The sequence below is a fragment of the Triturus cristatus genome, chromosome 7 (assembly GCF_964204655.1).
Source record: "Triturus cristatus chromosome 7, aTriCri1.1, whole genome shotgun sequence".
NCBI classification, from domain to species: Eukaryota; Metazoa; Chordata; class Amphibia; order Caudata; family Salamandridae; genus Triturus; species Triturus cristatus.
Window position 1 is genome coordinate 68017860 of NC_140590.1, and position 15777 is coordinate 68033636.

At 50.1% G+C, this 15777-nt stretch overlaps 1 protein-coding gene across 1 annotated transcript in view; it reads left to right on the forward strand.

Annotated features, from left to right (window-relative positions):
- The window catches only part of LOC146808839 (transmembrane protease serine 5-like), a 251149-nt gene that overhangs the window by 128596 nt on the left and 106776 nt on the right, over window positions 1-15777 (forward strand). Inside the window, exon 9 of the mRNA XM_085614243.1 lies at window positions 9878-10027. Coding sequence (XP_085470369.1) covers window positions 9878-10027 — 150 coding nt within the window. The remainder of the gene's footprint in view (window positions 1-9877; window positions 10028-15777) is intronic.

A 15777-nucleotide genomic window follows, 5' to 3' on the forward strand; every position in this document is an offset into this window, starting at 1 on the left:
TGGTTCCCTCCGTGTCTTCCCTGCTCGAGCCACGCTCCTCCCCTGGGAACGTGGCCGGGCGCTTCGTGGTAATGTTGGCCTCCTGGCTTGTCGGTGTCGTCTTTGTCCGGTCTCCCTTCCTCCAATAATGTTCGGTACAAGGATGGTATGTCTCCGGCTCTTCCGTCTTTGGACTGTCTGGTTGACACTCAGGGCGGCACGCTCCTATTCGATCGTCAGGTCCGCTGCTGTTGACTCCCCGGTCTGGTTCCCTCCGTGTCTTCCCTGCTCGAGCCACGCTCCTCCCCTGGGAACGTGGCCGGGCGCTTCGTGGTAATGTTGGCCTCCTGGCTTGTCGGTGTCGTCTTCGTCCGGTCTCCCTTCCTCCGTACTGCTACCTCCGCTTCTCCGCTCTCGAATCGTCCTCCTTCTCCGCACTGAATCTCCTTCCGCCTCCTGGGAAACGCCGTCCGTCGTCTTCCGGAATCCTACCGCTTTTGTGTATCCTAGCAACGTGACGTCATCGGTGGGAGTGGTCTCGTCATTCTGAAAGGCGAAGTTAAAGGAGCCCTGTCCACTTTCCACGGGCCAGTCCTGCATATAATAGGGATATGTCTCCTCCAGTGGTCCTGTCACTTCGGGTTGCTGCAGGGGGAGAGAAGGGGTCAACGAGGCATCTGGTGTACAACATTTCTGTTTATAGGAGGGCGGTCCTACAGTATCGAACGCCCTGTCACACTCCTCCCCCCCTGGATTCTCCCGTTCGGGGAGAGGGAAGACCCTTGAGAGAAAATCAGCGTTACCATTATCCCTGCCCTTCCTATGTCTGATGGTGAAGGCGTACGGCTGCAAGGTGAGGAACCATCGTAGGATTCTGGGGTTTTGGCTCCTATTTTTATACATCCATTGCAGGGGCGCGTGGTCAGTATATAGGATAAATGGTTTACCTTCCAGGTAATATTGAAGCTTCTCTATGGCCCATTTTATGGCCAGGCACTCTCTCTCAATAGTTGGGTACTTGGCCTCCCTCGGGAACAGTTTTCGGCTTACAAATAGAATGGGGTGTTCTAGCCCATCCCCCCCCTCCTGAGACAACACCGCTCCTATGCCCATGTCCGAGGCGTCGGTGGCTAAGATAAAGGGCTTGGAGAAGTTCGGGGATAACAACACCGGCTGGTTTGTGATGGTATCTTTCAAATCTGAGAAGGCGCGTAGTGCACTAGGACTGGGCTGTAGGAATTCCCTTTGGTTACTCCCCTTGCGTAGCAGGTCTGTAAGAGGGGCAGCAGTGTCTGCAAAGTTGGGGATGAATCTCCGATAGTACCCGATAAGGCCTAGGAACGCCCTCAGATCTCTTTTATTGCAAGGAAAGGGGGTAGCCTGTATAGCTCGGACTTTGGAGGTTTGTGGGGTGATAGAGCCCTCACCTAACACAAAGCCGAGATAATTGACCTTCGTAAACGCCGCTCTGGACTTCTTGGCGTTTATGTGCAGTCCAGCTTCTTGCAGGGCGGTGAGGATCATTTTTAGATGCCCCAAATGTTCCTCCCAAGTGTCGCTGTATATGACGATGTCGTCCAAGTAAGCTGAGCTGAATGACGGGAAGGGTTGTAGGATCGCATTCATAAGTCTTTGAAAAGTGGCCGGGGCCCCATGAAGGCCAAACGGTAGCACGGTGAACTCGAATAATCCTTCGTCCGTGATGAAGGCCGTTTTCTTCCTATCGGCTTCCCTGAGGGGCACCTGCCAATATCCCTTTGTCAGGTCTAGCGTTGTTATAAAGGCGGCTTCTCCGAGTCTTTCAATCAACTCGTCTACGCGCGGTATGGGGTAGGCGTCGAACGTAGAGATGGCATTTAGGGCTCGAAAGTCCATGCAGAAACGCCGAGAACCGTCGGGTTTAGGCACCATGACAATCGGCGAGGCCCAGTCACTATTCGAGGGCCGAATCACCCCAAGGTTCAACATCTCTCTGACCTCCTTTTTGATGGCCTCTCTCCGAGCGGCCGGTATGCGGTACGGTTTCAGCTTTACCTTCTGTCCCGTCGGGGTCTCAATGTGATGTTCCACTAACGATGTTCTCCCGGGTCTATTTGAAAAGATCTCTTGAAAGGGACGGAGAACATCGCGTAACTGTTGCTGGCGGACTCGTGGAAGTTCTTCACTTATGACCAGTTCGTTCAGGGTGGAGGGTTCCTTTTGGGGTTGAGGTAGGAGCAAGTGGGCACTTGTTGGGGGGGGCCCTATCCACTTCTTCAATAAGTTTATATGGTATGTTTGGGTTTTTGATGGTGAAAGACGTAATCGGTAGGTGGTATCTCCGATCGTACCAACCACCTCGTAAGGTCCCTTCCACTCACTCCGTTCTTTGCTGGCGCAGGCCGGGAGCATGATCAAAGCCCAATCGCCGACCGCTAAGGTCCGGAGTTTTTTTCCTTTGTCATAGCATCGTTTTTGCTTCTGTCTTTGCATCTCCAAATTGGTATAGGCCAAGCTCCTTAGTTTACCTATTTTGGACCGGAGTTGTTGTGTGTAGTCAAGGAGGGCCCTTTGTTCTTGTTCGCCTTCCATCTCCCACGCATCCTTGGTCATTTCCAGCAGGGATCTCGGATGTCTGCCATAAAGGAGTTCGAAGGCTGAACATCCCAGACTGCTCTGTTTCTGAGCTCTCAAGACGTAGAGGGCTAATGGGAGGAGGCGATCCCACTCGGGTCCTTCAGCCGACAGCATCTTCTTTAGGGTGGTTTTCAGAGACTGGTTATACCGCTCGACGAGACCGTCCGTCTGCGGGTGGTACACCGACGTCCGTAGATGTTTTATATCTAAGGTTTTACAGACCTCCTGCATCAATTTTGAAGTGAACGGGGTACCTTGGTCTGTTAAAATCTCCTTCGGAAATCCGACCCTGGAGCATAGCTCAATCAACCTTTCGGCTATGTTAGCTGTTGTGGGGGCTCTTAGGGGAAAAGCCTCGATAAATCTGGTGGCGTAATCAACAAGCACCAGCGCATACATGTTGCCTTTAGATGAACGGGGTAGCGGTCCGATTAAATCCATGCCAATTCTATCGAAGGGTCGTCCTACGATTGGTAATGGAACCAGCGGTGTTGCTGGGGGGCGATGTAGGTTCCTTCTCTGGCATATTTCACACTTCGTGCAATAGTCCTTCACCTGTTTATAAATCCCGGGCCAGTAAAAATACCGTAGTATACTGTCTGTGGTTTTCTCGGTCCCACTGTGTCCGGCTGTGAGATGGGTGTGGGCGAAGAAGAGAACCTGGTCTCGGAAAGAGAGAGGCACCACTAACTGAGGGTCCCCTCCCTCAACCCCCTCCCGGTATAGGAGATCCTTGGTTATGAGAAATCTAGGATATCTCGGTGTGTCTAGGCTCTGGGACATATGTGCACTCTCCCAAGCATTTAATAAAGTGGAGTCATTGGCTTGTGCAAAACGAAAACTGCGGTCCGTGACCCATGGCTCGGGAGAGATAAGGGTTGTTACTATCCTAGGAGCTGTTGTAGTGGTTATTGATCTATGAAAGAGGGCCAAGAACTCCGGATTATCCACCCCCAAAATCACTTCCTCCGGCAGGGAGTCAACCACCCCAACCCTTACTGTGCACGGGTTTTTTTCATGGGGTTTTATTGTGACCTGAGCAAGTGGGTAAGGCTTAACGTCCCCATGGACGCATTTTATGTGTACCAGAACGTCCCGGACATATTGGTTTGGACGTATCAGTTTTTTTTGGACCACCGACTGTCGGCATCCCGAATCTAAGAGGGCTTTTACAGTTTTACCGTTCAGAGACACACTCACATAAAACGAGGGACCTGTTTCAGCCGCATACATTATGGTCTTAGGGAGATACCCAACCTCCATGGGCTCCTCGGTCGCTCGTTTCTTGGGACACAGGCGGGCTATATGGCCCCACTCTCCACATTCGAAGCACTGGGGGCCTCGGAGCGGTGTTCCCTCAAATCTTAGGGGCCTAGGTTTCGGGTTGTCTGGTACTGGTTTCTTTCTCTCGGTCCTGACGGGAGTCTGTATCTTTGTCCCCTTCTCGTAGTCCCACCCTGTGACCTTAGGTTGTGCACGAGCATAATTAGCAGCCATTTCAATGGCTTGCTCCAAGGTCAACCCCTGGTGTTGTTTGAGCCACCTCTGAGAGGCGTACGGCAAGGCCTCCATAAACTGTTCTAAGTATATCTTGGTCATTACTTCCTCCGTCGTGCTGGTGGCCGGTCGTAGCCACTTGTCCGCAGCGAACTTCAATCGGAAGAACAAAGTTTTGGGGTTCTCGCCTGGTATACCCCTCTCTTTCCTGAAGCGGAGTCTGTATGCCTCTCCATCGAGCCCTAAATGGTCCAAGATGACCTCTTTTATGGTTGGGTAGGGCGTGGTGCCCATGGGGTTGGCCACCTGATATGCAAATTGCGCCTCCCCTGACAGGAGCGGCGCCAAAAAGAAGAGCCACTTGTCCTCCGGCCATCCCATCGCTCTGGCAGCCCTCTCAAAGTTCATCAAGAACATGTCCGGGTCCTCCCCCGGCGTATATTTCTGTAAGGCCAGTCCTGAGGGGTGAGGAGCGGGAAGGGGTCGCGCCTCCGGGGTTGTTTGTACTATTGCGACCGGAGGACTTTTCTGCAGACTCTCCATGTGGGCCGCGATAGTATTTTGGAAAAGGTCCCGGTCGGCTTGGGCTGACGTCATCTGCCTCTGTACTGCCCATTCTAACTTTTCCTGTCCTTTTACGAGATGCTGGATGAGGGCGTCCATCTTGTCGTACAGACGGACTGGATCCCACTTCTGACACCAGTGTGACGGGGCTGGGGCGGCAGAGACGACAAACAAGAGAATGCAGGGTGGTCGAGCACTTTATTCTCAACCGGGTACAGGGCTTCTCCCAATAATGTTCGGTACAAGGATGGTATGTCTCCGGCTCTTCCGTCTTTGGACTGTCTGGTTGACACTCAGGGCGGCACGCTCCTATTCGATCGTCAGGTCCGCTGCTGTTGACTCCCCGGTCTGGTTCCCTCCGTGTCTTCCCTGCTCGAGCCACGCTCCTCCCCTGGGAACGTGGCCGGGCGCTTCGTGGTAATGTTGGCCTCCTGGCTTGTCGGTGTCGTCTTCGTCCGGTCTCCCTTCCTCCGTACTGCTACCTCCGCTTCTCCGCTCTCGAATCGTCCTCCTTCTCCGCACTGAATCTCCTTCCGCCTCCTGGGAAACGCCGTCCGTCGTCTTCCGGAATCCTACCGCTTTTGTGTATCCTAGCAACGTGACGTCATCGGTGGGAGTGGTCTCGTCATTCTGAAAGGCGAAGTTAAAGGAGCCCTGTCCACTTTCCACGGGCCAGTCCTGCGTATAATAGGGATATGTCTCCTCCAGTGGTCCTGTCACTTCGGGTTGCTGCAGGGGGAGAGAAGGGGTCAACGAGGCATCTGGTGTACAACATTTCTGTTTATAGGAGGGCGGTCCTACAGTATCGAACGCCCTGTCACAGGAGGCCATCACATATTTGTATTCTGTTTCTAGGCTAGAGATGTATATTCTTCCAGCCTGACTTTTTATGGGTTGTCTGGTTTCAGGGGAGCATGTCTTTTCACACCTAGCTCCTTGGTCATATGTCACTGTGCTGTAAATGCTGCTGGTAGGTGGGTGGAGCCAGGTGTTTTGCCTGAGTGGGTCTTGCAAGGTAAATAGTCCTAAAGGAGTTGTACTTCCCTCACTTCTTTGATACATAACCCCATCTGTGCACACTTCTAGAAAATAATGGAGTTACTAAGAGGGCGGAGTCTGGCCTTACATTTCAGAGTGGCTTTTTTCTCTCTCGTTCTTTTCATTGGAGCCTAGTGCACTCCCAGGTCTTCACTAATGTTCTAGGGTCTGACTCCAGTCTGCATCCCATCTGACAATCTTTCTCTTTCCCCAGTTTTATGAATCACCCTTGCACAGAGGATTCAAAATGGATTCCTGTGTCTTTGTAGTCCGAAAGGACAGTCACATGCATATCCACTTCCCTCCCATGTAGGCCCTTTTCTGTATTAATTGAACAGAAAAAGGGTGTCTACTCCTCCCAGTATTATCAGCTTCTAGTATTTCCCAGGCCAGTTAAGAGACAGTAGTTGCTCCCTACTAAAAAAAAAAAAAGCATTGGCTTAGCCAATAGGTCTCGCCTTTGGCACCTTATAAGTGTTTAGCCATGTAACAGTTGATGTTGCACCAAGGATATTGTGCTGCATAACTAAATACTTATAAGGTCCCAAATGCGAGACCTATTGGCTATGCCAATGCTTGTTTAGATGGGATGCGGGTTCAGTTTGAGGTGTCATTTTCTGGCTGTTGTGCAGACACAAAGTTTGTGCATGATGATGCATCTTATAGCAGGAAGTGATGGAGCTGGCTCCAAGTAGGAGTCACCAAACCCTCAGCACAAAGAAGTGTGAGTATTCTGCACCTTGCTGTCAGCCTTCCTGAAGCAGTAATCAGGGACAAGCAAAAGGGCAGGTCCTGCCTAGAAGCATCCCCACCTTTAATTACTGATTCCCCCCCTCTCCTCCACCATCAGCTAAATGGCAGAATCACTGCAGGGCTGCCAGGTTTTTCAGGTGCATGAAAGACTGGCTACTCCAGTTCAGAGTCCTTGAAGTCCTGGTTTTATAATGGGATGAACAAAACTACAAGTCACCGGAAGCAAAGAAAAAACCTGGACTGGAGCACCGAGGTACACGTGGATCTGAAAACCTTTACAGGCCTGTCACTGTTGGTATTCTGCGTTTTTCTGTCCATGGAGGCTTATGCATTCCAAACAGTGATGATTTACTATGTTTGTACTTTCAGTCTACCATTTTCTTTCTGGCTGTGGCCTGTCTTGATAGCGCTACTGTTGCCAGACAATGGTGTGAGCATCTCCAGCAGAGGCCGGGGCTTCGGCTCCGCCTGAATGTTGGGAGCCAGCAGTTCATGTTTTGAATGGGACGAAGTTGTATGCTTCCGCAAAAAAAGTGCCTGCCCTCCACTCAGTGTGATCCTTTTATATATTTATTCACCTAGCTTAGGTTGAACTTTTAGGGGCACACACGCCATTGGAATGCTATGAAAGTGTCTTAGACAACTAAATAATTGATGGTGTTTTTCTCTAGATGCATTTGGGAGGAGGTGGGTCACTAACATGCATGGATGTCTAGGTCGGCCTTTACAGTGCATTCATAGGCCAGATCTATTGGAATTGCCAATGCTTGTTTTAGTGTCATTGTCACTTCTCCTATTGTGCTGCCTTGGCCTCCATTTTAGTGCATCTTCTATCTTTGCGCCCAAGCCCAGCTCTCTGTACCCTCTTACGCGTGGCCTCCGTGCCTCTTGCCTGTACCTCCCCATGCCTTATTACTCCTCATGCATCATTTCTCCTGTGTCCTGGCTGTGCCACTACACTTGTGTCCCTGGTTTTCTTTCCCACTCATGCCCAGTCTTTTTCTGCCTGCTCATGCCTTTCTATTCCTAGCTGCTTCTGTGCGCTGATGCCACCCATATTCCCTGTGCATCACAACCTCTCTGGCCACATCCCAGTGCGACCGCCTGCCTTCATGCATCACCTTGCCCCTAAGTCAAGCCTGCATGCTCAGTCACCCTTCCCCTCTCGCGCCTGTTGTGATGCACTGGTCCTCCTTCGCCTGCGCTTCCATTCTGCCTCCCCTACCAGCCTACTCATCCTGTGCATTTTACCCCAGGCCTCCTTGCCCTCTGTGCCTAGATGTCTGTGTCCCCTCTAGTCCTGTATGATCTCGACTTTGTCCCATCCACCATCTAACCCCTGCCTCCTCCTCCTTGCCCATGAGTATCTATGCATTTAAAGTTACTTCTAAAGTACAACCCTAACTGGGAAGCAGCAGAACAAAACAAGCCGAAATGAAGAGCAAGAGCCCAAGGTATGTTTGAAGAGGGTTCATGGTCAGAATATGGGTCCTGTGAAGAGGGGTCCCTTCAGTTTCTTTCTTGAGCTGCAGGAGGGTGGGAGTTATGGTGACCAGAAGAATTTGTGTCATTGCGGCCATTTGCTTCTCCATTCCTAGGCATTCATGTGACAACCTTATGCATTCTTGCTGTTCTAGTCTTGTTTTTTCCATTGATTTCATTAGACTAACACAGCTGACCGCAGTGATGGGTCCGTTAAACCCCAAAATGGAAACGATTGTCTTAGTGATATGGGGTGAGTTGGTTACCCTGGTGTGAGCACTTTTGAAGTCAGTGGGAAAGTATACCCAGATCCTGGGTGCCTAAGCCAAGAAGACCTGCCTTGTCTTTTCTTTCTAGCATTTCCTTCTCGCTAGTCTGGTGTTGTCTTGTGCTTAGTGTGGCGCTGTATGTTCTTGATGGCTAGTTTTGCTGTCTGCTGTACTTTGCTTTGGTTTCTCAGAGTCTTGTAGCTGACACAACTTGTCTTGAAGATTATGGTGGCCTGGAGTGGGAGAAAGTGAAGTATCTTCAGTGTCACAATAATGTGGTACTCAATGAGACAAGTCTCAGCATATAGGATGTTTTCTTGGGGTTTAAATATGAAGTCAAAAAAGCCGTTGAGTGGAGCAGAAAGCCGTTGAGCGGAGCGGAAAGCCGTTGAGCGGAGCGGAAATCCGTTGAGCGGAGCGGAAAGCCGTTGAGCAGAGCGGAAAGCCGTTGAGCGGAGCGGAAAGCCGTTGAGCGGAGCGGAAAGCCGTTGAGCAGAGCGTTGCCTTCATAGAGTCAGGATAAAACCCCTGATCGCACCTCCGTTGGTTTCAGATAGGAAGTGCCTAATATTTTCTGGAGGGAAAGCTTGTACCATTCCGTCTTGGTTTTCTTAGGGATGGCGAAGAGTGTGTCAATAGTTCATACAAGGGATTTTGCATTTGGTGTCATAGCCATCAAGTTTCGTGTTTACTAAACAGGTGGAGACCAGGAGAAATGTTGCCTAAGTTTGTGTTTTAAGCGCTTTGTATCCAGTTGTGAATTAGCGCAAAACATGTTTTAAGTCACTGAGTGCTGGTCACTGAGGAGATCCTTAGGTAGACTTGTGTGTTGCCGGTGTATTGTTGGATCTTGATGTTGTCAGTGAGCAGCGTGCAATAAGGCTTCCATGCGTTAAAGATGATGGAGAGAGCATGGATCCTTTGGGGGTCTTTTCGGGAGGCTGGGAGGCTCTAGGTTCTTGACGTTTCCACCTGGATGAGCTAGTGGCAACAGGTGAGAACAGGACTGTGTGAAACCCATGAATGTTTTCAGGGTGTTGATCAATGTTCGCTGATCAACTGTGCCGATGCCAGCTAAGAGGTCAAGCAGCATCTTAAGACGGAAGATGACATTGACTACTTGGGTAGAGATTTGTCTAGTGCTGCTGTGGTGTCTCAAGCTATAGGATGTTGTTCTTGATGATCTGATCTTGTAGACGGGCTGCTTTCTCAATTATTCAGACAAACTCAACTTGAGTTTTGAGTTGATGGTTGATAGTTGTCTAGGTCGCCTGGTTCTTGAATAGGTTTTTTCAGCAGTGGAAGTATCTATCCTATTTTGAGCTTGTCCAGGAATGTTGCTTGGTTGAGGAAGGTGTTTAGGATGGAGGGGTGGAAGGGCAGCCCAGCGAAGTTGGGTTGTTAGTGCTTCTCATTGAAGATAGGGTTTATGGGCACCTCAATGAAGATATTATATGTATTGTGAAGGCAGAATGTTGTCTTGGGAGGGCTGCCTTTGAGTGTGTTGAAGAAGCATGTGAGAGGAGGCAGAAAGTTCTCCACTGTTGGACAGAGTGAAGTCACAAAATCTGAATGTTCCTAGTGCGTTCTTGCTCTTGTGGCTTCCGTTCATGCGCCCTCCATGATGAAACATAATGCCTACTTGGTTTTCATTGAGTTTTGTACTTACATTCCTACAGTGAGATACGTCTACTTCCCGCCAAGCCAGAAAGCCTGCCCGGATTATGTGGAGCTCTGCATCCTGTCTGAGAACTGCTCAACTCCCACCGGTGGAAACGGCTGCTCGGCCGCCAAGCAGCAGGCCAACAAGAGCTTCACCTCTGCATCTAGTGAGTATCTGAGCTGAGGCAGGGTGACCCATGTCTATGGTGGGGAGTTCTTCTCAAACCTGGAAGGTTCCACGACAAACTGTGCTTCAGAAAGTATTGTACAGGAGGAGGAGAGTTAATGATGTCATTCGACATCCAAAAGGACATTCCAGTTAGGCAGAGCCAGCTCGGGTGCAAGGATACTCAGAGACCAAGGCCAATCTTTTGTCCCCTGGCGCTTCTTTTCCCCTCGTAACAAGCTCTTTTTTGAGGCTGTGTGTTGCAGTTTAGTGCCCTCTTGTGGGCATTTGTGGTGGCAACATAAGGCCTTAAAGTAGCATAAGCCCTAGGGAGAGTAAATTGCATGCCAGGCTCACAAAGGTCAGTGCAATGTGGACAGAGTCATTCACCATTGATAATTGTTGGGGCTGGGCCAGAGTCTATCCTATGCCAAAAGCAATTTTCACCTAACCTAAAAATAGGGTGCTCACCACATTGCATTCTAAGTGCCAACACCAAAGTGCCAACACTTCAAGGGGAGGGCAATGGCCGAGGATGAGTAGTGAGTGGGGGTAGGCGTTTACTGAGTCAAAAATGCTGTTTTGGAAATTTCCTGGTTTTGGCACAGTGTTGAAGCCATGCCACTAATATTTCACAAAACACACCTTGCAGTATAGCTGCCTAGGTTTCAGATTGCTTATGTGTGACATTTTCACAATTTCAGTGTAATTATGGGTGACGTTTCAACGACTATGAGTGACGCTTTCTCGCAAACAGTGTAATGTCACCCATGGCATAGCCAACAGCCTAGGTTGGACACCTGTTGCCGGGTGGGGCTGCAGAGAAACAATAAATTAAGCAGAGATTCCCTGCCTTAGCCAACCTGCACCTCCCTGGCTAGGAATCAATCAAATTAATGGCATGATCAGATCATGATCAATTGACAGAGTCTGTCCAGGCTCTCTACCATGTGGGATAGCTACAGAGGGAGGCCCTTCCTTAGACAGACACTTGGTATGGATGCCGATAAAGGGAGACCCTGTCTCTGGCAGATGCCTGTTATAAATACCAACAGAGGGAGGCCCTGTCTCCGACAGATGCATGGTATGGATACAGACAGAGGGAGGCCCTGACTCCGACAGATGCTTGGTATGGATACAGACAGAGGGAGGCCCTGACTCCGACAGATGCTTGGTATGGATACAGACAGAGGGAGGCCCTGACTCCGACAGATGCTTGGTATGGATACCGACAGAGGGAGGCCCTGACTCCGACAGATGCTTGGTATGGATACAGACAGAGGGAGGCCCTGACTCCGACAGATGCTTGGTATGGATACCGACAGAGGGAGGCCCTGACTCCGGCAGATGCTTGGTATGGATACAGACAGAGGGAGGCCCTGACTCCGACAGATGCTTGGTATGGATATCGACAGAGGTGGGCCCTGTCTCCGACACATGCCTGGTATGGATACCGACAGAGGGAGGCCCTGTCTCCGACAGATGCTTGGTATGGATACAGACAGAGGGAGGCCCTGACTCCGACAGATGCTTGGTATGGATACAGACAGAGGGAGGCCCTGTCTCCGACATATGTCTGGTATGGATACAGACAGAGGGAGGCCCTGACTCTGACAGATGCTTGGTATGGATACAGACAGAGGGAGGCCCTGTCTCCAACAGATGCTTGGTATGGATACAGACAGAGGGAGGCCCTGACTCCGACAGATGCTTGGTATGGATACAGACAGAGGGAGGCCCTGTCTCCGACATATGTCTGGTATGGATACAGACAGAGGGTGGCCCTGTCTCCGACATATGTCTGGTATGGATACAGACAGAGGGAGGCCCTGTCTCCGACATATGTCTGGTATGGATACAGACAGAGAGAGGCCCTGTCTCCGACATATGTCTGGTATGGATACAGACAGAGGGAGGCCCTGTCTCCGACATATGTCTGGTATGGATACAGACAGAGAGAGGCCCTGTCTCCGACATATGTCTGGTATGGATACAGACAGAGGGAGGCCCTCTCTCCGACATATGTCTGGTATGGATACAGACAGAGGGAGGCCCTGTCTCCGACAGATGCTTGGTATGGCTACAGACAGAGGGAGGCCCTGACTCCGACAGATGCTTGGTATGGATACAGACAGAGGGAGGCCCTGTCTCCGACATATGTCTGGTATGGATACAGACAGAGGGAGGCCCTGACTCCGACATATGTCTGGTATGGATACAGACAGAGGGAGGCCCTGTCTCCGACATATGTCTGGTATGGATACAGACAGAGGGAGGCCCTGTCTCCGACATATGTCTGGTATGGATACAGACAGAGGGAGGCCCTGTCTCCGACATATGTCTGGTATGGATACAGACAGAGGGAGGCCCTGTCTCCGACATATGTCTGGTATGGATACAGACAGAGGGAGGCCCTGACTCCGACAGATGCCTGTTATAAATACCAACAGAGTGAGGCCCTGTGTCCAACAGATGCTTGCTATGGTTACCGACCAATGGAGGCCCTGTCTCCGACAGATGCTTGGTATGGATACAGACAGAGGGAGGCCCTGACTCCGACAGATGCTTGGTATGGATACAGACAGAGGGAGGCCCTGTCTCCGACATATGTCTGGTATGGATACAGACAGAGGGAGGCCCTGTCTCCGACATATGTCTGGTATGGATACAGACAGAGGGAGGCCCTGTCTCCGACATATGTCTGGTATGGATACAGACAGAGGGAGGCCCTGTCTCCGACATATGTCTGGTATGGATACAGACAGAGGGAGGCCCTGTCTCCGACATATGTCTGGTATGGATACAGACAGAGGGAGGCCCTGACTCCGACAGATGCCTGTTATAAATACCAACAGAGTGAGGCACTGTGTCCAACAGATGCTTGCTATGGTTACCGACCAATGGAGGCCCTGTCTCCGACAGATGCTTGGTATGGATACCGACAGAGTGAGGCCCTGTCTCCGACAGATGCTTGGTATGGATACTGACAGATGGAGGCTCTGTGTCTGAAAGATGCTCGGTACTGAGTCAAGGACTCTTCTGTAGGGTAGATTGTGGTAGACGAGGTCTAGGTGTCCTTTGGTGTGTGGTTCTGTGCTTGATGCCCATTACCCTAATTCTTTGGATACTAGGTACCTCGCGATGTAGATGATAACCTTTGCTTCCCTGGGCGCCAAGGTGTAGAGAAGAGAGCTTTCCCTCGGAAGTGACCATCAACTATACAATAGGTGGGTGAAGGGCATCTATGTCTTCTGGGAGCGGTTGGAAAGGTAACCCCTGCACAGGGGACCTATATAATGACCCTGTGCCCAGGGAGGTCTCTCACAGTATAGTAAGAATTGTGGTTCAGTCTAGAGACCACTCTTCGGAAGAAATATATATAGGGAGGAGAGGGAGAGATATCAAACTTCAGGATGGCTCAATCTGCCTGGAAAGAAACCAGAGTACCCGGGTATGGGGCTGCATCGTCGTCACAAAAAGGAAGGTTCTGCCAAACAGTTTGAACGATATAAGCCTTAAATAGTTGATAAAGTAAAGACTTTTCACCCAAAGGTCTGTGTTCTTTGCCCTGAAGGTGCCTGTCAGAGTGAGACATAGAAAGAGTGGCTGCACACTGGGCATATTTACAAGCCCCTATCACCACAGAAACTTCACTTCTTTTGACGTTCCTATGGCAATAGGGGCTTTGCCTTATTTAAAAGGCGGCGTTAAGCCACGCTAAGTGGCTTAACGCCGCCATGTAAATAAGGAACCCTTTCACTCTATACTTAGTGTGAAAGGAGTGGCCAATGGGTGTTGCGGTGGCCATTGCGCTGCAACACCCATTCATTTTGACGCTGCCCCATATTTACAAGGGTGGCGTAAATATGTGGCAGCGCCAAAATTAAGACCATGGAAAACCTGGTCTTAACATGGCGAAACGAGGAGAAATGCTGTATTTCTCCTCATTTTTGATGTTTCTTTGTGTGCTGTATTGTGGAGCACACATAGAAACAGCAAATTGCCATGAATGATTGCTTATGTGCAGGGAGGTGTCCCTTCCTGCACATAAAAAATGATTTAAAAAACTTATGAGTTGCAATTGCTATGTGTCCTGCACAAAGCAGCACACATAGAATTTACAAATCGCCATTTAAGATTGTTTATGTGCAGGAAGGAACACCAACCTGCACATAAATAATCATTCCCACAACACAGGTGCAAGGGTGCCTGTAATTAGCGCCAGCGCAGGGGAAACCCAGGGCTGCCCTGTATTGTTGTAAATACGGTGCAGCCCTGTGTTTCCAAAGTGACGGAGCTTGGCGTTAATCCAAGAAGGCTAACGCCAAGCTCCGTCACTTTCCTTGTAAATATACCCTGCGAGTCTCTGCAGCCATGGGCAGTACTGAAGCTATTAACCTTACAGCATGAGCATAGCTACCAAAGGTTCCGCAGATTCAGTGGCACCGTGGTCCAGTGGCTGAAGGGCCCACGGAACACGGATTATTGCGCTGATTTACCAGCCAGCTATGGGCAGTCAGTGACTCCTCCTTCCTTGCACTAGGGTCAGTGCAAACACAAAGAGACCATTGACGGAGAGCTGAAACTTTTAAGACACTTGCCCCCAGTCAGAGATCTGTGTTGAATCGATCATCGTTCTTTAGCTCACTTCATCACCCTAGTTTGGGCAGGACTGTTCCCATGGGGAACGGGGTCAAGGCTGATTTGCATATGTCTGGGTCTAAACTGGAATGGCGTGGTGTGCAAAAAAACAATGGATTTAACCTAAATCTGTGACTGGGGGTGAATGTTTGATTAATTCAGCATTCCGTCCATCATCTGCTCTTTTTGCATGTGCCGCCCTAAGTGGGAAGGATATGCCCAGGTGTGGGTCCCGTGCTCACTACTCCACCCTATTCAAGCTAGCCTGGCCGATGAGGGGTGTTACCCTGAAACCGTTCCCAGGATGCTTCTTTCTGGTCCAGGGAGGACCTGGCCTGGCAGTTAGGGCTGCACTGTTCCCATGGGGAACAGGGTCAAGACTGATTTGCATATGGCGGAGTCTAAACTGGAATGGTTTGTCATGGAAAAAAATTGATGGATTTAACCCAGATCTGTGACGGGGTGAATGTTAGATTAATTCAGCATTCTGTCCATCATCTGTTTTTTTTTTTGCATCATTCTGTCCATCATCTGTTTTTTTTTTTTGCATCATTCTGTCCATCATCTGTTTTTTTGCATTTGTCGCCCTAAGTGTGAAGGGGAAGCCCAGACGTGGGACGGGTATGCCCAGGCATGGATCCCGTGCTCGATGCGTTGCTAGCCTGGCTGATGAGGGGTGTTACCCCGGAACCAGTCCCAGGAAGCTTGTTTCTGGTCCAGGGAGGACCTGGCCTGGCAGTTTGTGCTGGACTGTTCCCATGAGGCACAGGGTCAAGACTGATTTGAATATGGCTGGGTCCAGTGCTTTAAATGGGGCGGTACTGTCCGGTACTGAGTACCGGCACTTTTTTATTTTTGAGAGGGGAGTACCTGCACTTCTCAAGAGTGACCTAATACTTTTAATTGGAGAGTACTGGCACTTCTCAAAAACAAGCAGGTACTCTGGTAGAGAGTAACTGCACTTCTATTTTTCCATTTCAATCTCTGTCTGGGTCTAAACTTGAATGGCGTGCTGTGCAAAAAATGATGGCTTAACTCAGATCTGTGACTGGGGGTGATTGTTTGATTATTTCAGCATTCCGTCCATCAACTGTTCTTTTCGAGTGCACT